Source organism: Nipponia nippon, unplaced genomic scaffold, assembly GCF_047370975.1.
Source record: "Nipponia nippon isolate SJK-2023a ecotype South Korea unplaced genomic scaffold, ASM4737097v1 scaffold_23, whole genome shotgun sequence".
Classification (NCBI taxonomy): domain Eukaryota; kingdom Metazoa; phylum Chordata; class Aves; order Pelecaniformes; family Threskiornithidae; genus Nipponia; species Nipponia nippon.
The window spans coordinates 6438952-6464655 of NW_028262340.1; the positions used below are offsets into that span (position 1 = coordinate 6438952).

General features: G+C 48.9%; 3 protein-coding genes across 9 annotated transcripts; 1 reads left to right on the top strand and 2 right to left on the bottom strand.

The window, feature by feature from the left end:
* Positions 1 to 873: 873 nt before the first annotated feature.
* On the bottom strand, positions 874 to 7826 carry TSLIG1 (tRNA splicing ligase complex subunit 1). Of its 4 annotated transcripts, none has more exons than XM_087761191.1 (9): positions 7516 to 7826; positions 7250 to 7327; positions 6082 to 6257; positions 4615 to 4639; positions 3916 to 4037; positions 3598 to 3680; positions 3148 to 3200; positions 2854 to 2890; positions 874 to 2154 (listed from the first exon to the last, which is right to left on the bottom strand). In XM_087761191.1, exons 3-9 carry the CDS (start codon positions 6167 to 6169, stop codon positions 2068 to 2070), a joined length of 495 nt encoding a protein of 164 aa, XP_087617317.1. In that variant the 5' UTR covers positions 6170 to 6257; positions 7250 to 7327; positions 7516 to 7826; the 3' UTR covers positions 874 to 2067. The 4 variants fall into 4 exon arrangements, with proteins under 4 accessions (XP_087617317.1, XP_087617316.1, XP_087617320.1 ...); XM_087761190.1 differs by having other exon boundaries at positions 6082 to 6262; XM_087761194.1 differs by lacking the exon at positions 7250 to 7327.
* Positions 7827 to 7955: 129 nt separating this feature from the next.
* Positions 7956 to 16798, top strand: RBBP4 (RB binding protein 4, chromatin remodeling factor). 2 transcript variants are annotated; one of them, XM_087760934.1, is made up of 12 exons: positions 7956 to 8135; positions 9110 to 9254; positions 9905 to 10050; positions 11361 to 11534; positions 12328 to 12443; positions 12601 to 12761; positions 12886 to 13012; positions 13121 to 13198; positions 14350 to 14426; positions 14544 to 14601; positions 14697 to 14807; positions 15666 to 16798. In XM_087760934.1, exons 1-12 carry the CDS (start codon positions 8120 to 8122, stop codon positions 15729 to 15731), a joined length of 1275 nt encoding a protein of 424 aa, XP_087617060.1. In that variant the 5' UTR covers positions 7956 to 8119; the 3' UTR covers positions 15732 to 16798. The 2 variants fall into 2 exon arrangements, with proteins under 2 accessions (XP_087617060.1, XP_087617059.1); XM_087760933.1 differs by having other exon boundaries at positions 7957 to 8135; positions 9107 to 9254.
* Positions 16799 to 16946: 148 nt separating this feature from the next.
* Positions 16947 to 24721, bottom strand: SYNC (syncoilin, intermediate filament protein). 3 transcript variants are annotated; one of them, XM_087760931.1, is made up of 4 exons: positions 24515 to 24721; positions 20503 to 21877; positions 19099 to 19223; positions 16947 to 17842 (listed from the first exon to the last, which is right to left on the bottom strand). In XM_087760931.1, exons 2-4 carry the CDS (start codon positions 21868 to 21870, stop codon positions 17779 to 17781), a joined length of 1557 nt encoding a protein of 518 aa, XP_087617057.1. In that variant the 5' UTR covers positions 21871 to 21877; positions 24515 to 24721; the 3' UTR covers positions 16947 to 17778. The 3 variants fall into 3 exon arrangements, with proteins under 3 accessions (XP_087617057.1, XP_009469228.2, XP_087617058.1); XM_009470953.2 differs by lacking the exon at positions 24515 to 24721 and adding an exon at positions 23336 to 23482; XM_087760932.1 differs by lacking the exon at positions 24515 to 24721 and adding an exon at positions 22567 to 22683.
* Positions 24722 to 25704: the final 983 nt, after the last annotated feature.

The window sequence follows — 25704 nt, forward strand, 5'->3', positions numbered from 1 at the left end:
GCCTGCTAACTGAAACCTGGCACTCCCACAGCTCTGGAAACGGAACAAGGCTAATCTAAGGCCTGTTTTATAGTAAGTACTTAATAAATATTGAAAAAAAAAAAATAGATGACTAACACTTACTTAGTTAATTCCAAATGTTTTTCTAGCAAGTTCCCATCACCATTTCGAAAAGCAGTTTGCTGTGTTACTACAGCCTGTGACTGATGGTATACACAGGGAAACTCAGCACTTCTACAAAGTTAAATTTTAACTACATAAACTTGTCTTCTCCCATTTTAGAGGGCTGGGCACAAGGCAAGGGCTCCCCAGCGGCGCCGCTCCCGCCCGGGCGCCCACCTCCCCAGCCGCCGCTTCAAACCTCTGTGGAGAACAAAGCCGCCTCAACTCGACGCCTGATTGGCTAATCCCAGTCGCCTGACCCAACCAGCCAATGAGGTGTCAAAGCCGCTGCTGAGGGGCGGTGGCCGCGCTCTGCCCGGCTGAGGGGCCGCGGCGGTAGCGCCCGCCCGCCCGCCATGGCGCTCACCTCCCGGGGCGTCCCGGCGCTTTGCCGTGCCGAGGGAAGGCCCGGAGCCGTTCCTTTCGAGCAGCGCCAGAAGGCGGGCCCGGCCCAGGCCTCGCTCTTCCTCCACAGCGCCGCTGTGTCCGGCCTGTCGCCGTAGCAGGCATGTGCTGGAGCCCCGCGGCTGCTCCTGAGGAGGGAAGAAAAGCCAGTGTGTGAAAAATCATACTGATTTTTGTACCATCAAATAGGCGTATTGGCATTCTTATTTACAAAAAAATTCTGCTCACCTTAGCTGCGAACAAAGCGCAAATGTAATTCGTTGGTGTTAAAAATCCACTGGCCAAAATTATTCACACACAAATCCATTCATTCTTTCAGTCCAAGTTTTTATTTCAGCATTGAAGCTTTCTCAAAAAGATCCCCTCAGTCTTCACAACGTGGAAACAAAACCAGGTCTATTTAAGATGACTTTACAACAAAATAAAGATGAGACACTACCTCCAGAGGTGAGGCACTTGTGGCATTTACAATAAAAACGCAGGTCAGGCCAGCACCGCTGTGCCTCTGACATTAAAATAGCAATGGCAGGTAACGCGCATTTGCCGTCCTGCGATTTAAAACAACACACGCTTCTGATTATTTTTGATTCATTTTGATCCAGTGAACTGAAGTCCATCATCCTTTGACATTAAAGAATTGTCTGTATTGTCCTTTCTAAAGGAAGAAATAGAAGCCGACCCAAATCGTCTGCTTTTTCTAAGAGAATCAGCTTTCACAACGCATAGTTGGGAGTGAACCCGCAGAGAATCTGGTGCATCCCCTTCTACGGCAGCAGCAAAACTCCCCACTTTAAATTTAGAGTGAGAATAGGTGCTATTAGGATTCCATGTTCGTGGCCACATGCTTTAGGATTTCACGTGGAAATTTATTTACAGCAATTCAGCACCACCTGCTGGTATGACTTTTTTTTTTTTTTTTTTTTAAATAACTTAGTCTAGAAGGTGTGGTGGTTTGTTTAACTGACATACTTTCTTAGGTGCCCTTCAAACTGTCAGAAACTTCTCTACGTTCAATCTGACCCCCTGCAGATATTTTGGACCCTTTAGATAATATGGAGGAGGGATGTCACCTCAGAATTAGAATATTTAAATCTGCAAATGAAATCATGTAGATTAACATTATCTCCTGCCACCCTAAAAAAGAGAGTATTTTAGCTAGCCGCTCCACTAATTTATCTATTCGGTTCATACAGCACCTAACACATGTATCAGCCTTAACAGCTGACTACGAGCATTCCTGAGAGACTTTCAACCCCTACAACTCTTTTTCTTCTTCTCAACACCCCCCAAACCCCAACTAGTGCTTTTTTTCCTGGCATGCAGGTATTCTGCTGTCTCACCATCCTCAAGTCCAAACAGAGGCTGACATTCCCTGCAATCACTCCCTTCAATTTATGACTTGAATTGGCCAATTCCTTAGTTATTTCCATGGGGATTACAGTTTTCAAGGGACTTTCGCCAGCCAATGACAAGTATCCACTCGACCACACTTTTCTTGCTTTAAATATCAATGATGACAAAGACTTCTGGCTTTTCCTCTTCACAGATCTGCATTGCTGAGTAAGTTATGGCTTTGACCTCTGTGCCCTAGAGAGAAAAGACACAAAAGCATGGATTTTCTAAATGACATCCCTTGTAGCAGTTCATGATAACACACAGTACTTATCACCTTCTATAAATGCTATCCAGTTTGGTTTTCTCCCCCAAAAGCTGTAACTATATTTGTTCTGATGAAGAAGAAAGTTGGCAAGGACTTGGCCAGGCCAAACAGTGAATAAGTAACTCTTCCCTTATTTTATTGCCTCTTGAGTACTACAAATTCCTCCTTTTACCTCTGACAGAACATTAACATTTCCTATGCTACTACCAACACGGTTGAAGAGCTGGCGGGGAAGATTAAGGAATTGCTTCTAGCAATTCTTCAGAAAAAAAAAAAAGGCAGCAAAAACCTAAAACAAAAAGCTGTGATAACAGTGTGAAAACCAAACCCACGTACACATTCTGAATACAGACTGGTTTACGGTGTTACCGGCATCACAAAAAGGAAGCCAACTGTTGAGTTTTGCCAGTGCTGAGGAAGCATCAGATGCTCAGGTCAACAGTTTCAGGAACACATTCAGAAAAAATAAGCAGAAAGCGAGATCTTAAAAGTTTAGCGCCTGTGATACCATTCAGATGTGTTTATACTTGGATCTCTTGAGAACTTTGAGGTCTGATTTGAAAGACACCAGCCCTCCCCATCCTACCCCTAAAATGGGAAAGATGTACAGATGAGCCACTGCATACCTGAGGGTGTTTGGGTAAAGAGAACTCTTCTCCCCACCTAAAGGCAAAGAGAAGAGAGGTGGTTGGAATTTTGGTAATATTTATCAAATTTTATAATTAGTTTCATTGATGAGCATAGGACAGTGAGATTTTCATTTAAAGCCTCAAAGGAAGAAAAAAAGAAGCCCACAATCCACTTTTTAGAAAGTATCAGTGAAGTCCAGCACATCACGGTATTTCAGAGTGGCGACTCTGAAGGCAATATGTGCGTTTTCAGTGAAGATATTCATTACTCAACTGATCATTTAAGCTCACCCAATCGATCTTATTTTGAATTGCATTCGGTCAATGTAAAGCACTTTCACCTCCTGCAGAGAAAGCGAGGGGAGAAATACGTCAGTAACTTCTATCTTCAGGCAGAAAATCTCAGTAAATCCCATTGACAAGGGTTATCTTCCACTGTTTGAATGGAATCTAAAACCAGAGAATCTGAGCAGCCTCAGAGATACACTGCTACTTGGAACACACAGGCAGCAGAGCTGCCCCGACTGTATCACGGTGGCTAACGATTGGTGTTTGTGATAACAAAGCTTAACAATTTGTTTCTCAAATCTTTCTGCCCTGATATTTTCAATTCTCTGTGTGTTGCGCTTAAGTGACCTGTTGCTTCCCTTTTTTTCCTAAAGTCACGTTGCATTCAGGGCTGGTATTACCAGAGAATAGCCTGCACCTACAAATGGAAAAAGAACAAAACGGAACACTTACTCTGGGTATAAAGAACTCATTAGCACTGAATTTATACAGCCACTCATCCAAGAAGTGGAAGAGAAGAGACAACATGTCATGTCCTGCACGGTTGAAGCAGAGAAGATATAGTCAGTTGATTGTCACAGTGAGAACACCCGAACGTTTTTAAGAGTACGTCAGGTGTGCAGCTTCTGCACTATTAGAAGATTCAGATTAGTGACGCCTAATTAGATTTTAGTTAACTGCAACAAAACTACATCTAAAGGTTCAGAATTTTGGTACCCTTCTCCCTCAGGGTTCATACAGTTCCAATATAAAACGTCAAGGCAGCCTTACCTTCTGCCTCTACCTCCACTGTATCCACAGGTTCCACGGTCTCTGTATCCGTCATGTAGCCAAACATGGCCATAACGCACTGCTCGAATGCTTCTTCCAAAGTGTCTCCCCAGGCGTGCAGCCTAAAAAGACACGGGATAATTTACCAGACCGTAACAAAATAAAAAAAATCCCGAAGTAATACATAGGTGAGAAATCAGAAGACGAGAATTAATGCAGAGGAAGTGAATGAACAAAAATACTTGCTTTTCTGTACCTATGCATTTGGGCAGATTACAAGAGATTTTCCTTCTTGCGGTTTGTGAGAAGGGTTTCTTGGGAGAATATGGAAAACGTATGTCTTACCAGACTACAACAAAGTTCTTTCCTAGTATGGCTAATTGATGTCTATAAAAGTGAACTACTCCGAAGAAATTTGGTTTAAAAGGAAGAGCTTAAACGGAGATTTCAAAAGACATTTCCAAATAACAGGCTTAATCAGAAGCACCATAGGAATACTACGTTAGAAAAGAAACCAAACGTGATTCTATGCTCTCCCAAGAGCAGAAACAAAATTGACGGTCAAAAAACCCAGTGTGACATTTGATAGTTCCATAAGGTGTACATCTGCAACCAGTCTTCGACAGGTATTCCAGATTTATGGCAGTGTAAGAAATAACCAGTTTGTCATATTGGGAAATCCCAGCTGCCCGTACTTACTGCACATCTGCTGTGTGATCCAGATCTGAGGGGGAAAGAAAAAGAAAAGGCATGACATCACCAAACATATTTTTAAAATGAGGATTAAAAAAAAGGAAAGCAGATATTGTTGTTCTAACAAGAACTTTTTGCATTCATTTTCAGATGTGAAACAGTGAAAATCTATTTTCTAGTATATTAGGAAAGGTTAACACAGGCGGAGTCTCGGATTATTTCTGCCAAGCAGAAAAACAGCGTTTAATATAATTATGTCAGTGCCCTACGTGTACAGCACTCTGTGCAAGGTATGGCTGTTGTAACACAACAGGCTTCTACAAGTTAACTGCAATAAAAAGAAACTTTAACCAGGAGTAAAGAGTTTTTGCTGAAGTCTGCAGGACTGAAAATTATTCCTGCAGAGGACGAGATTTGCAAATATTTCCAGCTCAGTGAACAAATATTTTTCTCCACACCCAAAAACACCCATTATGCAAAAAGGAGAACTTTAAAAAAGTATGTAATACAAAATAGAAGGCAATCGTCACTAATAAGGTAGGATTAACATCCCAAGCATGTATCAGGTTTTACATCAACATCATTTATATTCATTTAGAGGAATGAGAAAGATGAAAAATTATACCAGGTTGGCAGAAACAGAGCTAACTTGGGATGTAAAATAAATGCCACACCATGATCACTCTAACCGAAAGATTGTTCTGGTGCTGTTTAGATTGTTCACATGCTATTAATGGATTCTCAACAACGGTCTCTAAAGCAAACAAATTCCAGTGGATGTAGAAAAAGAATAAAACCTCTTCCAGTTATGGAAACAGCATGACTATTTTAATATGTCACCATATTTCTGCAGTGCTATCAAATAAAGATCTGAACGCATCCTAAAAATATATATTCTAACAGAGTAGTGGACACTGTCCCTCCAGACAGACACCGCTGAAATAGAAAACAGTCAGACGCTGAATGGTCTGCTGTGAGCACCTTAAGCTAGCCCCTGGGCTGCCAGCCACTTGCTTGACGTGCTCTTAGAAGACATTCCAGGGGTGGGGAAAGGGAGAGATAATGATCTTTTAGTAGTGCATGTAGGAGAAAAAAGGAGGAAAAAACACCGCACAGAAGACCAACACACTCTTGAATATCAATTCTTACGTAAGAGAGGTAGAAAAATGTACTGCCTTGCTAAGAAATAGCTTGAAAGGGGAAAGTTTTCAAGGCGAGACTTAACTTATTTATTTCTATCATGATTTCTTTAGCACCGTAACAACAAAGGCATTTGTCTGTGGTAAAGAAAACTGTAGATATCTCTATTAATTCAACTACAGATGCATCCCACAGTCTGAACACATACAATACCGGCATATTAAGAAACCCCGCGTATGCCTAAAAAGCATATCCTGCAATCCTCCTTCCCCTCCCTCCCCCTCACGACCGCACTGCCACACGCACACTACATCAGCGTTTAAAAATACTCACATTCGTATTTCTTATTGAGCGGTGGGTATTTGGCTTTGATAGCCTTCTGCTCCTCCGTCAGGTTGTAGTCCCTCTCGTCGGCTGCCATAGCTGAGCAACGCTCCCTCACTTCCTGGTGGTAGGGAAGATGGCCACCTCCGCCAGCGCCTCAGCCGCGCCAGGCTTCCCTGGGGATGCTGCGCTGGAAAAAGGGAGAATTGCCTCTCAGTTCGGTTTTTCACTCAATAGCAGTTTGGTAATATTTGTACACAACCTCAGGTATTCACAACAAGAGACCAAATGCGTGTAATTTAAGTTGTTTGCTATCAAAACTGTCCCTGGGAGATGGGGGAAGTTCGGAGTTCAGCCCTGCACCGCTTGCCTCATTAACTGAGCCGAGTTATGTTCGGCCAGCGAAGCCGAGAGGCTTACGCTCCTTACGGAAAGCGTGGACTTTGGCCTTTTCTGGGAAGAACCATGTTTCTTCCTCCTTGTTGTGTACACCATCAAGCATTTCATTCATCCTCAAATAACAAAATACAGTAATAATGGAAAAAAGCTGTAAAGTGAATTAAACTTCCGTGCTTCTGGTAACTTCTACTGTATTTAACAGCTGAGGGCACTCAGCCCGCTGGTACATTACACAGCGGGCTGAAATACGCACTGCCTCCAAACCCCTAGGTGTGACACACAATTTTCCTTTAGGAAAAAAAAAAAAGTCTAGTTTACTCTTAGGACAGGGATTGTATTTAAGCCTTCAAACCCAGAAGCACAGGCACAGCAGATACAACTGTCACATCAGCGCAGGGCTTTTCCTATGTTCCTTTTCTTGCAGAATGTGTTCGTTTTTCTTAAATTAAAAAAACAACCAAACAACGAATTGTGTCAAATCCCCATTTAAAAGTCTAATTCTCAGATCAGATCTTAGTAGTTGCTGTTTCACGCAAGCCTTCATTTGTAAATCTAACAGACACAAACAGGAGAACCTGCTTAACTTCAGGCTAATTAATTTTCCTCAGACGAGACCTCCCCAGATATAACCGTTCTCACTCTTTGTGAATTTTTTTTTTTGCGCATTACAAAATTGATCCACAGCTGAGCCCAAGACTTCCCCAAATAATGCAAACGATAGATTTATAGATAGCTCGTAGCATCATCAAGACTACTTTTAAACAGGAGTGGTTCTTACTCCGAGGCTTCAAAACAAGACGACGCAGGATTCCCAGTTTCTATTTTCAGGTTAGCGTCTACGTACGTTGCAAGAAGTCTGAAATTGAGAAGCCAGAATAAACCCAGATGAATGCATATTTTGATTTTAAACCTGTTAAGCCTCGACTGCGGGCAGTCTTACCCACAGCAGGCCGGTCAGAACCAGCTACGTGCTATGTGTAAAGCTCACCGCGGCGCTGAATGAGGAAAAAGGGAAGTTATTAGCGATTATAGACAATTAATAACCTAAGAGCAAGCTGAAGATACTCCGACGGTTCCTGGGCAGCCCTGTGAGGAGGGAGGGCCGGGCCTCGGCCCCACACACACACCAGTCCGGTCCCGACACGGCCTGCTCACGGCGGCGGTGACCGAAGGAAGCCGCGGCCGCAGCCTCGGGCCTTCTCGCTCCCAACCCGGGGCTTCGCCCCGGAGCCGCCCGCCGCCGCAGAGCCGCCCCTCAGCGCGGGGCGCTGCCCCTTTAAGACCTGAGCCATTTCCCTCCGGAAAATGGCGGCTCCCAGGGGAGCTTCACGGCCGCCCCCCCCCTCCCGCGCCTTCTTCCCGGCCTCCCTCCCACGTGACCGCCGAGCGCGCTCGCCTTCCCCGTGTCCCCGCCCCCTACCTCTCCCCGATTGGCTGTCGCGTCCCGGCGGCGGGCGGTGATTGGCCCGCCTTGGCGCGCGAAGGGGTGCGCGGCGCCGGAGCGGCAGGCGGCGGGGGCAGGAAACAATAGAGCCGCGGCCGGAGGGGTCCGAGCAGCGAGCGGAGGAGCCGGCCGCCCGCCTCGCCCAGCCCAGCCCAGCCCGCCCCGCCTCGCACCCCGCAGCCGCCCCGCTCCCCCCGCCCCGCCATGGCGGACAAGGAAGGTAGGGCTCGCGGCGCGGCGTGGCGCAGGCCCCGCGGCGCGGCCTCCTCCGCTTGGGGCTCCGTGAGGCGAGGGATACCCCCGCCCCCCCCCCGGCAACGGCCGCCGCTCTAAGGGGAGCGGGGCCTCCCCGCCTCCTCCGGGCCGCCGGTCCCCGCGGGCATGGCCCGCCGCCTCCCCTCGCCCCCGGGCCGCGCAGGGGAGGCCTGCGGCCCGGCGCGTCGAGGCGGCCTGAGGGGAGGGGGGCCCTGCCCGGGGCCGGGTCCCTTCGCCCGCCTCCCCCATTTTGGCCTTTTGATCCGTTTATGTGCTCGCCCGAAAAAGAGAGTTTGTATTTTCTGGGTAGAGGCCGGTGTAAGCGGGGAGGGCGGCAGAAATGCCGTGCCCCGGGAGGGGTGTGGGCAGCTGCCTGCCTGGCGCAGACAAAGAGATGTCACCGGCCACACAGCCATGTTCCGTGGGTGGGCTCCCAAAGGCCCCGCTGCACTCACTCGCTTTCTCTAGCGGAGGCTCGTAGCAGATGGTACGAGAAAGTGCGTGAGAGAAACGAGGCAAGAGAAGGAGCCTCGGAAAACTGGATTTTGGGAACTGGTAGTTCAAGGCTGCACCTAGACCGGTCTATTGAACAGCAGTTGCTGGACCTCCTGCATTTAAACATCTTTACAATTCTGGTTTTTGCCTCCGCGGTACCCCGTGGCACCGGAATTTTATTATGCTGCTTCTGTTGAGGTGACAAAATTTGACATAGCTAATATTAATTCCCAGCCTTACATCCAGAAACAAGGATTAGCGTGTGCAACAGAGGATTTTTAATCATCTAGCAGCTACTCCAGTAGAGTAGCCATAAGAGCAAATCAGGGGGTGATGTAGTTGGCTCTTTATTCAATTGCCCACTCACAGTGTTGTGTGTATGTTGTAAATATATTAATAAAGGCTAATCGTATGCATTTTTAAAAAAAAAAACAACTTTAGCAGCCTTTGATGATGCAGTGGAAGAACGTGTGATCAATGAAGAGTATAAAATATGGAAAAAGAATACCCCCTTCTTGTATGATTTGGTAATGACCCATGCTCTGGAGTGGCCCAGCTTGACTGCTCAATGGCTTCCTGATGTAACAAGGTAAACTGATCCTTTTGCTTTTTTTTTTAAAAGCAGAATAAATAGTAAACCTAGGATCACTTTTTGTTAAAGTAAGACAGTATGTGATTCCTTTCTGTCTTAGGCACTTTTTGTACCCTTGCCTTGCCAACAGCAAGTTGAGGACTATGAACACCTGAGAGGGAATCAGTACAGACGTTTGTAATTGGGGAAAATGTGTTCTGTTACTGGGAAGATATTTTCATACATTTGATTTCCATGTTTTTCTTCTTCCAGCTTCACCCTCCCTTTTAATAAGTAAAAAAACTACTCAAAAAGAGAACTAGATATAACTTCTGTATAACCACCGTTTTGTCCTAAGCTTCCATAGCAATGTTCCGCTTGCGGTGAATGTTCGTGCCCCTCAGGTTGCACTCGGGAGGAGCTGCTCAGGTCTCTTAAAGGCAGGCACGGGAATGGTGGTCTGTCCGTGTTGTGCTGCGAGAATTTTAGGTTGAGATCTTGAGTTACGATACGTGATTTCCTCTGGAGGAAGCAAGTTTGGAGGAGAGCAACAATAACTTTAAAGAGTGTTATTAGCGTTAGAAGCTGTCATCAAAAAATGTTGTAATCGGATCAGTATTTGTGTAAACCCCCTCTTTTGTTTCTCATGTCGCTCTCTTCCCTCGCAGACCCGAAGGCAAAGATTTCAGTATTCACCGGTTAGTCCTGGGGACCCACACTTCAGACGAACAAAATCATCTTGTGATAGCCAGTGTGCAGTTGCCTAACGACGATGCACAGTTTGATGCTTCACACTATGATAGTGAGAAAGGAGGTAAGGGACCAAAGATGTGGACCAGGGCGGGTGTTAACCATTTTGTCCTTCCTTTCTCAATAGAATATTTGTCTTTCCTTAAAGTTCAGGCAGCAAAATTGCTTCTAAGCTAATCAATTTATTTCTAAGTGGTACCCTTACTTAATAGACAAATACTATGTTTTTTGAGTGTGCCTACTGTCTTAATAATATAACGATGAAAAAAGAAAGTGGCAGGCTTATTGCAAAAGTATGCGTGTGTGGGAAAATCTCCCCCCTCCCTATTTCTCATCAGGAATTGACATTGAATTTCATGGAGTACTGCTTATTGGTATTTTTATTATCACTTTTGCATTACATAAACTCTTCCAGTGAGAAAGTCACTCATGTAAAAGAATATTTTCTTTCAGAGGAGTGTAACATTTCAAATGTTCTTCTCTTGTCTGAATTCTGCTGCCTGATAGTTGTGCCTGCCCCTCTTGGATAAAAAGATTATTGTGTTTTCTTCGGTATATCAGACTTGAATTCGATGCTTTCTGTAATCTTAATTGGCTGTCAGCATTGCTACAAGTTAGACGTTTCTCATTTTCACTTGGTTGAATCAATCTTTCTACCTGGTGAAAGTCCTTAATGATCCAATGTTTGCTCTTCTTTTTGCTGGAAGCCTGGATTGTGCAATTAGTATTTTGATCTTTGGGCTTCTTAGAGTTATTCATGAACACAGTGTTGTCTAATAAATACTTTGCTTCTCTTCTATTTTAGTATTTCTCAAAAATATACTACAATTTAAAAACAGAACGAAAAACCCCTCTTTTTGCCAGAACGGTGCTGTGCAATTTTGTGAAATACTAAGTTACTGTGACGTTACTTACAAAGATGAGGTAGCTTTAGCAAGTTATATTACAGTCCCATAGCTTAAACACGGTGCAGCGATTTGGTTTTACCAGAACTTTGTCCATTCTGCAATGCTGTTTTTTCTTATATGCAAAAGTGCAGTTACAGCACATCTGTTTCAAATGTACAACACATCTTCAGTACAGGTAAGAGTTTGAGAGATGATAAATTTGGGGCTTGTGTTGTTAAATTTGAAATAGTAAAAAATTTTCAGGAAGAAATGGTCTTTAACTTAGCCAAACTCCTGATGTTTTGATGTTACAAATACAGATGTTTAAAACAACATGCCATTTGAAAATGGGATTCTTTCAGTTATAGTTGTTCTTGTGACTATCTTTTAAAATAAGTGCTTGGTAGTACCAGTAACTGAGTCTGGATCTGTGTGTCTTGATCTGAAACCGGCTTATTATTTAAAAGTACTGAATTCTTATTTGCAGAGTTTGGAGGCTTTGGTTCAGTTAGTGGAAAAATTGAAATTGAAATCAAGATAAATCACGAAGGAGAAGTGAACAGAGCACGTTACATGCCACAGAACCCATGTATCATCGCTACGAAGACTCCATCCAGTGATGTCCTTGTCTTTGATTACACCAAACACCCTTCTAAACCAGGTGTCTGCTTCTGTGTTATGTCTGTGTGTCAGAGATCAGCCAGTCCTTCCTTAAGAAAAGGCTGATGTAGTGAAAAAGAGGTTAAAAAGTTCTGTGGACTGCATATCATTTGTGATTTTAGGGGAAAGTAGGTATTTAGTGTAGAAGGTTATTTTATATGAAGCTTAAACATATGTATCCAATATGTATCAATAGAAAGGTATGCTTTTTTTTCTTTTGCTGTTTTACCGCATGTTTTGTCACGTCACTATGTGGTGGTATTTGGGGTGGTGGAAGGTGGCTTTTTGGAAACTGCATGGTTTTCTGGGTAGCTGAGCTGTTGTCCTGATATCCTGTAAGGATATTAACAGTCATTGACCGATAAACTCATCAAGATCGTATAGAGCAACTAGTTCTGCCGCTCGTGGGGAGGATCGGAAGTGCCTTTCTCACTTGCAGGGTGCAGTTGGACATGATGAAAGAAAGAAAAATACCGCAGGTACTGTAGCACTAATTTAGAATGGACCACTGCTAGGCCGTCCACCCCCCCCCCCCCCCCCAAATAACAGCTTGGAAAAGTGTGCAATGTGCTTTTATTAAGCTAAGAAGACAAACTGCTCTGTGTTGTCTCAGCATATTCCGTTTTAATGAGGTGATTCTTCAGTTGGGGAAAATGCTCAAAAGGATAGAGAGGGATCCGGTTGAAAATGTCAAAGCAAAGTTTAGTAAAGCACGGTAAAACTTAATGCCAGGTATTCCAGGATGTGCTGGAAATGATACTAGGCGCTGGAGTTCTTACACCGCCTCTTTACAGACCCTTCTGGAGAGTGTAACCCTGATCTGCGTCTTCGTGGACACCAGAAGGAAGGTTATGGGCTGTCATGGAACCCAAACCTGAGCGGGCATTTGCTTAGTGCTTCTGATGATCATGTGAGTACTTCAAATACAGCCGGGGTACAATCTGCACTTTGTGTCCCTTGGCAAAGATCAGAGGTGTTTTGTTTTTGAGGGGGAGGAGGTAGGGGAGGCAAAGAGAATGTCTGTCTAAAGATGCAGTTTTTACAAAATTTTATTTTTTTTTTTAAAGACCATTTGCTTGTGGGATATTAGCGCTGTTCCAAAAGAAGGCAAGGTGGTGGATGCAAAGACCATCTTCACGGGGCATACAGCAGTAGTGGAAGATGTATCTTGGCACCTGCTCCATGAATCTCTTTTTGGATCTGTTGCTGATGATCAGAAGCTCATGATGTAAGTGGGGTAATGTCTTTAGAAATGGAGTGCTTCTGTCCCTCTTGCTTTCCCATCTGCTCCCTAGTCCCTCAGTAAAATGGGATATGAACCTTTGTTTCAATTCCACGTTTTCCCCTTACAGCTGGGATACTCGGTCAAACAACACCTCCAAACCTAGTCATTCAGTGGATGCTCACACGGCTGAAGTCAACTGCCTCTCTTTCAATCCCTATAGTGAGTTTATCCTGGCTACAGGATCAGCTGATAAGGTACGTCTACCTTGAACTTGGAATGTATTCGTTTAGTTTCCGATGTGTAAATGTGGATGTGTATATTCGTTACTTCAACAAAAAATGTTTTTATTTTTTTTTTCCTAGACTGTTGCTCTGTGGGACTTGAGGAACCTAAAACTGAAGTTGCACTCCTTTGAATCACATAAAGATGAAATATTTCAGGTATAACAAAGTGCTTTTATCTTTTATGCACGTAGACTTGGTTCTACTTAGCTGTCTGGAAAAAATGAACACCATTCTTTTCCATTCTACATTTTTATTAACTGTACTTGCACTTAAAAACTCATATATTCTTTTCTCTCATCTGCTTATAATTTTCTGGCTTCTTGTTGTGGAGCTGTGTAGCGCTCTGTGTGGGGTAGAGCTCCAGTGTAGATAAGAGTGTCCAGAAAGCCAGGGGCAGAACGTAACAAGGAAATGGTGGAGAGCTTTCACTACAACCGAAGGGTGAAATGCTAGCAGTACAGAGGAAATGTAAATTATTCATGGCAGCGGACTGAAGCAGGGAGGCACAATGAAATGGCTGCAGTGTCTTCATCTTCTCAGCCTGGTCCTGTAGGAGGGCTTTAGCCAGTACCCACTAAAGGGGGTCACCGGAACACCCTGTGACAACGAACAATTGCTAATTTTGCTGGTGTAAATATAGAATGTTAACATCACTGGCAGCATGTGCTTAGCAGATACAATATTTCCATCTCCAACTCGTGCCTTACTCAGAAGAAAAACATGTAGAGATTTTTTCACGGAAGGATTACTAGTTAAGACTGTAGTTACCCCTAAATAAAATTACACATGGAATCTTGAAATGCCAGGTTAGCGTGCAGAATTATGTGTTCTTTTCTAATCCTGTGATCCTATTAAGCAGTATGTTTTGGAGACATTTATCTCCAGCAGAAATAGTAAATGTCAGCTTTTGGGCAGTTAAGCTTAATTACAGTGATTACTTTTCATGTGTAAACCCTACCTACTGCTTAAGGAATCCGTAGTTTATATTTGTGCGATCCTTATTAAGGTAAGGAGCAGCTGATGTCCTTGAGAGCTGTTTGCAGTTCATAACACATGGTCTTTGTTAGAGGAAAGGTTCCATGCGGTCCCTTTTTGGTGCTCAAATGCCTTGTTAGCGTATGAGTGGTCACAAACCGACCTCCTGTGTTAGACTGTTATTATTGGGCATACTCATATTTCAAACTAATATTAATTTGAGTTCTCATCGAGCTTTCATGATACAAAATACAGTGGTGTTTGTTGTGCATGTCTGTCATGTTACAGCTTCTTAAAACTAATTTCCTTTCTGAATTCATCCTTGTCTGTAGGTTCAGTGGTCTCCCCATAATGAAACTATACTGGCCTCCAGTGGCACTGACCGCAGGCTAAATGTCTGGGACTTGAGGTAAATCCCAAATTAGTCACCTTGCCCTGACAAAATATTATTGATGAATTGCATCACACTTCAAAAAACAAACAAACAAATCCCTCACCTTTTCATTTTTCCTCCCTGTTTTTACAGTAAAATTGGAGAAGAGCAATCCCCTGAGGATGCTGAGGATGGTCCCCCAGAGCTGTTGGTAAGTCTTTTGAATTTCATTGATGGTTTTGACCTATTATTCATCTCTGCGATGTACATTTGAAAACATTCCCTTTTTTGTTTCCCCAATACTAGTTTATTCATGGTGGTCATACTGCAAAGATATCTGATTTCTCCTGGAATCCCAATGAACCCTGGGTAATTTGTTCTGTATCAGAAGATAATATCATGCAAGTCTGGCAAATGGTAAGTTGTTTGGGAAGGAAGTGGCGGGTGAGAGATGGTGTTGAACTGCCTGGATTTCAGCATTCCTGGCTTTATTTTCAGCTCTCAGCGTGACTTGCTTTGTAGCACTGCCTAAATCTCAAAGGGACGGTGAAAGCCACATCAAGTTTGGTCGAAACCATGGTTTACAAATACTCAGAAGCTGCTTTGTGTTTCTCATGATTTTAAAAAAAAGAAAGTACTGGTGTAGAAGGAAACGTTTCCTTTCTATGTTTGAATGAAAACGGGGTGTGTGAGAACCAAAGATGAAATTGGGGTTTCTGTTAGTTATTGTCTTAAAGAATGAAGTCTTTGCAAATGATATTAAATGTGAGAGAGGGATGGTGATGAATAGGAAAAATTTGCTGACCCTAAATTACCAGCTGTTGAAGGTTTTGAAAAACAATCTTGTATCGCTTGAATAACATCTGATGAGACCATACTCCTAATTATTTTTTATCTATAAATTGGTTCACAGGGGCTTTGTTCTTAGCAGCCTTCCATATAGTTCTTTTGGAGGTGCTGCTGCTAAGTAGAGGTTCTACTAAATGCATACACAAGAGTCTGTTAATTAAAGTAAGTCTCGCAGTGGTCTCTGCTTTAAGAAGGCAGATTTCCGTAAGCTACAGTAACTTATGAAATGTTTTGGAGTCACGGCTGTTACAAAAAAGGTCGTTTGTGTTGCTTCTTTAATGTTAAATGACCTCGAGGGATCAGGGATGGGTAATACATCTTTGCAGATGAAAAACTGCCAGAACTTTTTGAAGTGTTCTAGCAGACGGGATCCCGTTCGATGTGGTGGCAAAATGCTCCTGCAGTTCCTCCATCTCTGTCTTGCAGGCGGAGAACATATATAACGATGAAGACCCCGAAGGCAGTGTGGATCCGGAAGGTCAAGGATCCTAGATGACAACCTTTTCCTGTTTTTAGTCTTTTTCCTTCTCTTCCCTCTCAACCCTGATATTGACTTAACACTGGTTTTGAGACACACGTAGACTTTGTGTTCAGCCATCCTTCGGTAGAAACCATCAACAGGCTTTTTAACCCAGACAGTGAGTACTCCCTAAGAAAAGGGCTTAGCCCAACTCAGCTGGTACCGTGCTGTAGCTCCTCGGTCAGATTTCCTGCGGCAGCCCCTTGCGTAAGGGCTGGCTGTCCCGTTTTAGCTGCCTTCATCACACAGAGCAAACTCGGTTTCGTTGGTTTTTTCTTCTTCTGTCTTTAGCTTGCTACAGCTGCGGGCTTTTGCCTAATTTAAACAAAAAATAAATCCGTATGCTTGAGCCAATGGAGATGATACAAGTGTTAATCCACTGGCAGTTCAGAAGCGGAGTATGGAAGGTCTTATCCTCTTCAGTACAACTCAGAAGTCTTGGGATTCCTTTAGCTAGTCCGTACCTTGTGGATTTTTCTGCCTCTGCAGATGCAAAACAGACTTCTTGCAGATTCTGACTTGAACTGAAATTCAATTTCTTCCTATATTTTTTGTCTCTACTGGTAATTCTGGGTTTTTCCTTCCTTCCTTCCTTCCTTCCTTCCTTCCTTTCCCTTTTCTCCCGTCTGCTGGGCGACAGCGGTTTGGATTCGTTAGCTATTCCTGCAGAGCATTGTTCACCTTCCATGTATTTTGCTCTATTGTGTGTTTCTTGAGCTGTGTTTTCACATATATTTCTTTCCTTTCTGTGAAATGGTTTTTAAAACTTGGGGCCACCAAGTTGTAAAGGTGTATGTTTTTACCAACTGATGTACCACAGATGGCATGCCCGGTAACCTAAAACAGCATTGGTAGCTGGTATCTGTAAAGCGATTTAAATGTGGATGAACTACTTTTTTTAGGAGTTAGTCCTTGACCACTAGTTCCTGCACATCTTCCACTAGGGTGTCCTCTTCCACCAGCAACCTGTTACTCTCCATGCTCCTCATGACTAATTGCGTGTAAGTGCTTCAGATGGAATAAATTTTTTCTACGTAAACGCTGTGTGGCTCTGTGATTTTTTGTGTTGATTTTGTGTTTGTGTTTCTTTCTGCATTAACTACTTTCTCGAGAGTAAAGTGTCCTCAGAAGGCAGGGGAAGCGAGGGCATAGTCTCTGCCCGTGTGTCCTGTGAGACTAGGTGCTGATACCGATATTCCTTATGTTTGTAACTCGTGGATGCTTTTCCCGGTCTTGTTTCTGCTGCTTTCTTTGTGAAATGAGTAAATGAGTACTTAATATCCCCCAGCAGTCAAGAACGCGCCGCAGCGTGCCTTCCCCCCGAAGCGTGCTGCTCTCTGGATTTGGGATCTGCCTTTAGCCCTTGCCCCAGCACTATTTTTTTCGTTGTTAGTCTGCAGCACGACTAGCTGGATACCTTACGCGTACCTTGGCTTGACACACAAGCTTGTTATTTTCTCTTTGAGACGCAGCTTTGAGAATTAAAAGGATTCTTAAACTCTGATCTTTATTTTCAGTGTGAGACTATATAAAGTGGACACCCATTATCCACAAACAAGTTTCCGTGGCCCATGGTGGAGCATGTCACAATACAGCAGAGACCCTTGAAATACAAAAGAAAATCCTGTTAAAAGGATAAAGCTTCTCTTGCATGTAAACTATAAAAAAATCAAACTGCCTAACGCTGGCTTCCAGAACGATACTTTCTGCGCGGGCTTACACAATCCGCCTATGGAACAAGACGATACGTTTTCCGAACACAGCAAAACACATCTGCTAATCTTCATCTATGGCCGTTGTTCAGTGCAAGTATTTTTTTCTCTGCTCCTCTGTGGAAAAGCAGTTTTACTACACGATTTAACAGCAGCACCTTGAGAAATACCCCCGAGCAAAGGATTGTCCGGTATTCCCCGCTTCAGGCAGCTGCGGTGCGTCAGGTAGGATGAGCAGCACGAGGAGACGTCCCCTGCGGGGGCCTCTGTCCGTTGCTTTGCTACAAGGAGGAAAAGTCCATCGTTCCTAACGGTCCTGGTCTGCTTTTTCTTCCGATTTGCAAAGGTGGCCGTAGATTTCTAAGCAGCTCCTGTGTGGGTAGAAAGTCAATTTAGGCAACTGGATATTTACATAAAGTATTCTGGCTGGAGAAAACAGGGAAGGGGGACGTGCTGTTTCCAAAAAAACGTTCTTTTCACGGTATGGAAGAAAAGGAATTGGGAGACACTTAAACTGGCTGAGGACGTCGTCTGGTGAGCGTGCAGACCTAGCCGAGCCCTTCCAGAGCCCTTGGCAAACAAACCAGCTTTAACAGAAGGGAATGTAATTTTTGGTGTGAGCTCCAGGAGCCGGCGGCTCGGAGCCGTGCTTAACTCCGAGGTCCCCGGTGCAAACGGGAAACTTAATGAGGTGGCCTGACATAGGAGAAGCCCCGCGCGCTATCGCTCCCAGGGACGGCGATTTGTAGGTTGCCAGGAGTTAAGAGGCTGCGCTGCTGCACCCAGGCTCAAATATTGGTCTGTGATTTAGACGCGTGATTTAGGACCACGAGCAGCAAAGACGTGGGGTTGTTGGGATCTGGTCTGAAGCGTAACTGCAGTTACTCTCGTTAATACATCTTGGAATGGCTGGTGACGTGACAGGCTGAAACGGAGATCTCTTCCCCTCTGCTTACCGTGCTAAAGTCTTACCCGGATAAAAGAAAACTATTCCTGTTTGTGGTGGGGAACATCCTCTCGTGGTGCGCTGGCACGAGGAGGTTTGAGTGGAGAAGGGGTAAAAAGAATGCTAGGGTAACAGCGAAGCTACAGAAAATGGTTAAGAGTGTGTACAGCTGAGATTGGAGTAGCACGTAACACAAAGTTTGGTGAGTAAAATAGTCCACAAACTTAGGGACATTTTCTGGAGCTTTACAAAATCCCATGTAATAAAGAAGACCTGAGTCAAACCAGCAGCAGAGACTGATAAGCAGAAGGTAGTTTCTCATTAAAGAGCATCTACAACGCTGTTTCCCAAACCTAAACCTCATCTCCTTTACGCATATTCCTAAGGACGCCGGTACTTTGGTTTAAGCTGCCACGTCTGCTTCTTGGAAAGCAACTTCTGTTCCTCGTCTACAGGAATTCCCACCAAATCCCTGCTTGCTGGATGGCAAAAGGTCTGGAGTTCCCGCTGTGCTGCCCCACCAGCCCCCTTGCTCGCACCCCGGCCACGTGCCCAGGGACCAGGAGCAAAAGCCCACGGTGTCCAGTAGCCGTGTGACCGCCAGCCTCTCTTCTCCACCATCCTCCTCCTCCCAGCCCCTCCCCAGCCCCTCCGCACCGCAGGGACGAGGCACAAACGGACTTGTAGATGGAGAGCTCCCGGTGGAGGCTGGTCCTCAGCTCCTCCAGTTCCTGATTCTTGCGCTGCTGGAGCTGGACCCCGTTCTTCAGCTCCTTCAGCCTGTCTTCCAGCTCCTCAACCTGCTCCTAGGGAGGAAGAAGACAAGAGTGGATTAGCTGGGGGAGGAAGGCTGTCTCAGTGCCCACGCTCAGCTGCTGCCCACGCTCGCCCGGGGGGATCTGCCTGTCGATGGGGTTGGTCTGGACAGAGCGATGCCAGGCTGATGGCTGGCCAACCGCCCTCTTAAAAAACCTCTGCAAAAAAGCTTTGTTTTATTACGAAGGTGGGAGCTTGGGCGGGGATGTGATGCGCTGGGTCCTCAGCCTTCTCCTGGCTGGTTGGTTCTGTCCCCTAGACTATTTTGTGTGTGTTTTGAGAAGCTGTCAGAACTGTATAAACCTATGAGTCAGGAGAAGATAAACAAGGAATTGGGGGAAAAGAAAATGTGGAGGCACATCAGGGATGCCCCAAAGTCCTGTCCTCCAAGGGAGAGCGGACCCTGAAATCCAAGACGAGCAGTGTCGTGGGCGCTGGTGACCTGATCCCCAGCCCAGCAGGGAGGAGAAGCGATGGAGGGGGGATGCCAGCTTCCAGAAGCTGCTCAGAGCCAGACTGGGAGGAGGCAGCGATTACGAGCCGAGAACAGGGAGTGTTGAAACGAGGGAGATTAATTGTGGAGCTTCTTTGCCAAATGTGCTCTTGTAGATATTGAATTGCCTTGTCCCTCAGGACAAGGTGCAGGGAGAGGATGCCTGGCCCAGCCAGAAATAACCCTCTCGGGAGGCAGCCCGGCCCCTGGGCTGCGGGCACAGGAGGTGCGACCCTTCCCGGCAGTGGGAAGGGCAGGATCTGCCCCCACAGGGCTGGGCTTTTAAAGAAAAGCCACCTTTATTTCAAGCTGACTTTTCCAAGCGCCTTAGCTCAGCCCCTGGGCTAGCACGAGCTGCGGGAAACGCGCAGTGCCTGCGCTCAGCAGCATCGCTCAGCTCTGCCACCGGCCGCTCTGGGAAGGAAACCCCCGTCCCCTCTGCCTCATCCCTGCTCGCTGGGGCACGTCAAAACCAAGTGAGAATAAAATCAGGAGAAACCTTTTTTTCCGGTAGCTCATCAGGTGAAGCCCCACCACTTTCCCACCGCATCCCTGTAACCTCGGGTTTGCTGCTTCGCCTGGCCCGCGCCAGGGCAGGGGATGCTTTTGACTTCAACCAGCAAGAGATATTTCACCTCCTTACCCTCCTCACCCACCCCGCTCCTCCCCTTGGCCCCGCAAGCAAGACCTTCAGCATCCACCTTTCACCGGCTGCAAAGAACGACTCCTGCTCTCTAAACAAGAGGGTGCGAGGGGTGCCCAGCCGGGGCGCGTACCCGGTACTGCCCGACCTCTTCATCCCGTTTCTGCTTGACGAGGACGATCTGCTCCTCCAGGCTCCGGTTCTGCAGCCGCAGCCGGCTGACCTCCCCCTGCAAGGGCCGCAGGGCTTCCTTCATCCCCTGGATCTCCCCATGCATCTCCTGCAGCGCCTTCGCCCCCGCCTCGCGTCTCTCCAGCAGCCGCAGCAGTTGGGGCTCATAGTGCTCCTCCAGACCCCGCCGGCTTTCCGCCACGAAGCTCTCGAACTCCATGGAGAGCCGGCGGCTCTCCTGCAGGTACAGGTTATCCTGCCGACACGGTGGCATCTCCAGCCGTTGCCTCAAAACCTCCTTCTCCTTCTCGCAGGTCTCCTTCAGCCGGGACAATTCGCTAGAGAGCTGCCCAGCCTGGGTCTCCAGCTCGCCCTGGTAAGCAGCGTGCTGGGAGAGGTCGTGCCGCCGGCTCTCCAGCTGGTACTGGCAAGCCACGCACTCCTTCGTCACCTTGAACAGCTTCTGCTTGATCTGCCGGATTTCATCCTTCAGGTTGTCCCTCTCCAGCTCCACCTTGGCCAGCAGCCGGCAGGCTGCCTGGATCTCCTCATGGGCATGGCGGATCTCCTGCAGTGCCGGCTCCCGGAGCTGGGCGAGCTCCACAATCAGGCTGTCTCTCTCTTTCTCCAGCTGCTCGACGGCTTCGATGCACTCTTGGAAGTAGTCCCCCAGCTCTTCGAGGGTGAGGCACTGATGCTCCGCACCATCCGCGTCCAGGGGGCTGCCTGCCCCCTCTGCATCCATATCCAGCGGGATCCCTGCCCCATCTGCGTCCGCATCGGCTGGGATCCCTGCCCCATCTGTGTCCATGTACAGCGGGATCCCTACTCCATCTGCGTCCACGTCCAGTGGGATTCCTGTCCCACCTGCATCCACATCCAGTGGGATCCCTGCCCCATCCACATCCAGTGGGATCTCTACTCCCTCTGCATCCATGTCCAGTGGGATCCCCGTCCCACCTGCATCCACGTCCAGTGGGATTCCTGCCCCACCCACATCCAGCGGGATCCCTACTCCCTCTGTATCCACATCCAGCGGGATTCCTGCCACGTCCACGTCCAGCGGGATCCTGGCCCCGGCCACATTCTCATCCAGCTGGGCCCCTGGCATGTTTAGCTCCAAGGAAGCATCCCTGCTGTCTGCCTGCAGCTCCTGGCAGGCGTCTGGGCTGCCCCTGTGCAGGGGTGTCACCCCCGCGCCCGCTGCTGGGTCTAACGGGCTGTGCAAAAGGTCCGGGTGCGGAGCAGTGCCTGCAGCCGCTCCCTGCGGGGCTGAGGATGCTCCGGCTTCATCCAGCTGCAGCTCTGGAGGGGGCTCGGGCTCTGCCATCAGGTCCCTGGAAAGGAGAGGACACGTGAACCAGAGCAATGAGTGTAACAGGTCCCAGCCCTCTCTCTCCGCCCTGTGAGACGCGGGTGCCCCGCAGCAGGCTGAGCTGGGGGTGCTCTCGCCGGGGCCCCGCTGCCGTGACTGTCCCCGCGTCACCCAGGGGCTGTGCAAACCAGGCAGGGCTGCCCTTGCACGCTCTGATGACCACTTTGACTCAAGCTGTTGGGAAAAAAAACGCCTAGAAGCGACTGACTGCGACGAAGGAAGAGTGAGGGACGCAAACCCAGACCCCGAAACCGAGAGCTACTCCGGTGCCAAGGGGAACTGCCCACCATGCCATGGCCGATCTCCCCCAGCGGCACCGGTATGACTGGTGAGACGAGAGCGTAGCTGCTGTGCCCATGCCAAAATCTCGCACCTGGGGGGTCGCACACACCGCGCACCGCCGGCACGGGCACTTCCAGTAAAACTTGCCGGGATTTTAGCAATGTGGCATAACCTCACGGCAAGGGAATGTGCTGCTAAAGCGCAGGCAGGCTCCAGGATGGCCGAGATGAGTAAAGCACCGCACGCACAGCGCCCGAGCGAGCGGCAGCTCCTGCAGCAGGAGCCCGGCGAGCTCCACTTTGCAGAGTCATCCGATCCTGTCATTATCCCCAGCCCCGGTACCTGCAGCTGCCACCACAAAATACTCGCCTCTCACATTTGTCCGGGTGCTATTTGGGGTAGGATGGAGAGGACAACCCTCGGGGACGAGCTGGAGCTTTTCCTGCCGCTTCCAGGAGCCGGGGCCGGTGGGCTCGGCGGGAGGATGCTCTCACCTCCCGGCCACGCCGCTGAGCTCATGTCTAGTCATCCCCCAAGGAATGAGCACAGGCTGGCACTCGCAGGCAGCCCTCGGCTCGCGGCAACGGCTTTAAGGAAAGAACTGATTTTCACCAATACTTTCTCTCCTAATAAGGTAGTTTTCGGCAGCGATGACACATCGCAGCCTCGGACCCAACGGCCCGTCCGTTGGAGAGGGGGCAGCACTTGGAAAGGTGGGGAAAGGGCTCTGCTTCATTTTTCCTTGCCCTCCTCCGGTCCCAGCGCTTATTTTTCAAAGTTCTCGGCTCTGCCCTGCATCCAGCAGCGTGGGAGGGGAGCACGGCCGTCCCACCCTCGCAGCGGGGCGCGGGGGCTCGCTCCCACCCACCACCCCTCGTCCCAGAGCCCCCCGGGTGGGCAGCGCTCCTGGGTACCCCGGAGGGGCTGCTTCCCCCCCTCTCCACTCCTGAGGGTCCAGGGATGCTCCCTGGGTGCTGAACCTCAGATCCCCCCCACCCCATCCCTGCGCCCCAGGCTTTGGCAGCCCCCTCGCCTGCCCCACGCCCGCCACCTCGCCAAGGCTCCCGTACCCACGGCGCCCCACGGCAGACACCAGCCCCTTATCCGTTCCCCCCGCTCGCCCCAGGCGGCTTCTTACCTTCCTCCCCCGGAGCCCAGCGCCTCCGGCTCTGCGTTGCACATGGGCTTAGCATGGGGCGGAGGGGGGTTATTAATAAACAGGGCTGGAAATCAGACTCCCCAGAGCAGCCACTTCGCCTGGCCACCGCCTGCAGTGCCAGCTGCGGGCGGCCGCCTCCCTCCGCCCCGGAGAGAAGGAGGAGGAGGAGGAGGAGGAGGAGGAGGAGGGCGGGGAAGGCCAAGCCGCCTGCATCCCTGGCAGAGGCAGCCGCAGGGGTTGGCTGCAGCCAGCCTGCATCCCTGGGGAGCATCCCCTGCAGCCCCCATCCCGCTCCGGCTGTGCCCACCCGTGATTTAACGTGGACGTTTGCTTTGTGCAGCCTCAAACCCTCCCACGGCACTGGGGGCTCCTTCCCGGGAGCCACGGGGCCCCATCCTGCCGGGGTCCCAGGCAGGGCACGGGGGGCCGGGATGGGGACAGCGGGGTGCCTGGGCGGTGGCCCCTGTGGCTGCGCGGGGTTCGCCTCCGACGCGGGCGGCTGGAAGGGGAAACGCGGGAGGACGCAGCACATGGCCGCCAAATGCCACGGCCTCACCCTGTGCATGGAGTGGGGTGCTCGGGCGCGTGCTGGCAGCGCAGTGATGCGCTCCCCTTGGTATTTGTTACAGCATATTAACGTATTAAATACCAGTATCTCAGGGGTCTTTAGATGCTCCAGGTCGGCCCTGCAAACACCCCAGTAACTGCAGAGCGCAGCCTCTGCTTCCCCTTCCACCCATAACCCCAGCCCTGCCTCCCCTCTCCCCTCTGTTTCGGGGATGGCGACGCTGGTGTTTCGCTCTGCAAAGCCCCGCGATGGCCGTGGCCGCCCTCCTGGCCGCCTGGCAGTGACGCTGCCCTCGCTGCTGCCCTCGCTGCTGCCCTCGCTGCTGCCTTCACTGCCCACAGATGTGGTTTTCCCCCTCTGCTCACCCACCGTCCCCACAGCTCTGCTTTCCCGCGGTGCCCCATCCTCCCCACCCCGCGGCACCCTAAACCGGCCCTTCGGCGGATATATCATCAGCATATATTTATATAAAAATACGTGTTTTAGATATATTGCCGCGTTGGCGTGGGTGCAGCAGCCCAGGGTGGTGGCACGGCCAGTGGGCACTTGGCCTGGCCACCCCCTGCGGTATTAGAGCCAACCGAGCCTACCTCTGCCAGGGTCCGATCCTGCCCGCTGCCGCCGCGGCTCAGGAAGTCGGCGCTTGCCGCTCAGGAAGTCGCCAGCTTACGTGCCCCAAAATCGCCCAGCAACGCGCACCGCAGCTTGCAACATCGCCCAGTGCCACCCCATCCCCGCGTCACCGACACCGTCACCGACACCTTGTGCCCGTGCCTTGCTCGCCGCTGGGCTGCCGAAATCAGGTTTAAAATAACTGCGCTTGTCCATCTCCTGGGAACAGAGCTTTAAAAGGAAAAGGGAGATTTCAGTGGGATTCTTTTCTTTTTTTTTTTTTTTTTGATCCTGTTGCTTTTTTCAGCACAACCCACCTTTTTTTTTTTCTCTCTCTCTTTTTTTCCATGAAGCGCCTCTAGTTGTGCCGAGACTTTTGACTCAATAGGAGAGGAATGCTGTTAATTCGCACAAGTTGTGTGTATAAATATATATCAAGAGCTGAAACTGCCAGGGGGAGAAACCTGCAGGTCGCGTGGGCTGGGTCCAACAAACCCTTGTAGGGGATGGAGGGGACGACGGCAGCGGCGCTGCCGAGCCCCGGCTGGGATTTATCTGATGAGCTGCCAAGGGCAGGGTGGGGATTGAAAAGGCTCAGCTGTTCTCTGCTCCGTAAGAGGATACCCCGGCCCCGGCCCCGGCGCGGGGCTGTTTTGTGGATATAACCAGGCAACGGCTGGCTCAGGTGTCAGCGGCCGGACCCCAACGCGCTCGGCAGAGCTCGGCCGGCTGCGGGCACGCGCTGGGTTCGGCTGGCACGGAGAGACGCCGTCGTGTGCGAACTGGCGTGGACTTTGCTCCAGTAAACAGAGCTGGCGGGGAGTTATCGGCGGCGCTGCCGGAGGGGAAAGCAAAAGGCAGGAGTGTATTTGAGAGACAAAATGTTCCGGCTGTTGGAATAAATGGCGGCGGCTCTGATCGCTGCCGTGCCTGGCCGCCGCGGCGTCCCTGGCACGGACCCGGCGAGCAGCTGAAGGGGGTCGTGGGGAGCAAAGAGCAGCTGTGGGTCACTTTGCCATGGTGCTGGCGCTGCCATCCCCCTTCCCAGTGGATTTTTCCTTCCCGTCACACATGGCAGATCTGCCCCGAGGGCAGGGACGGAGCCGGCACCGCAGCCTCGCCACCCTGGCACCATCGTCTTGGCACCGCCACCGTGGCACTGCCACAG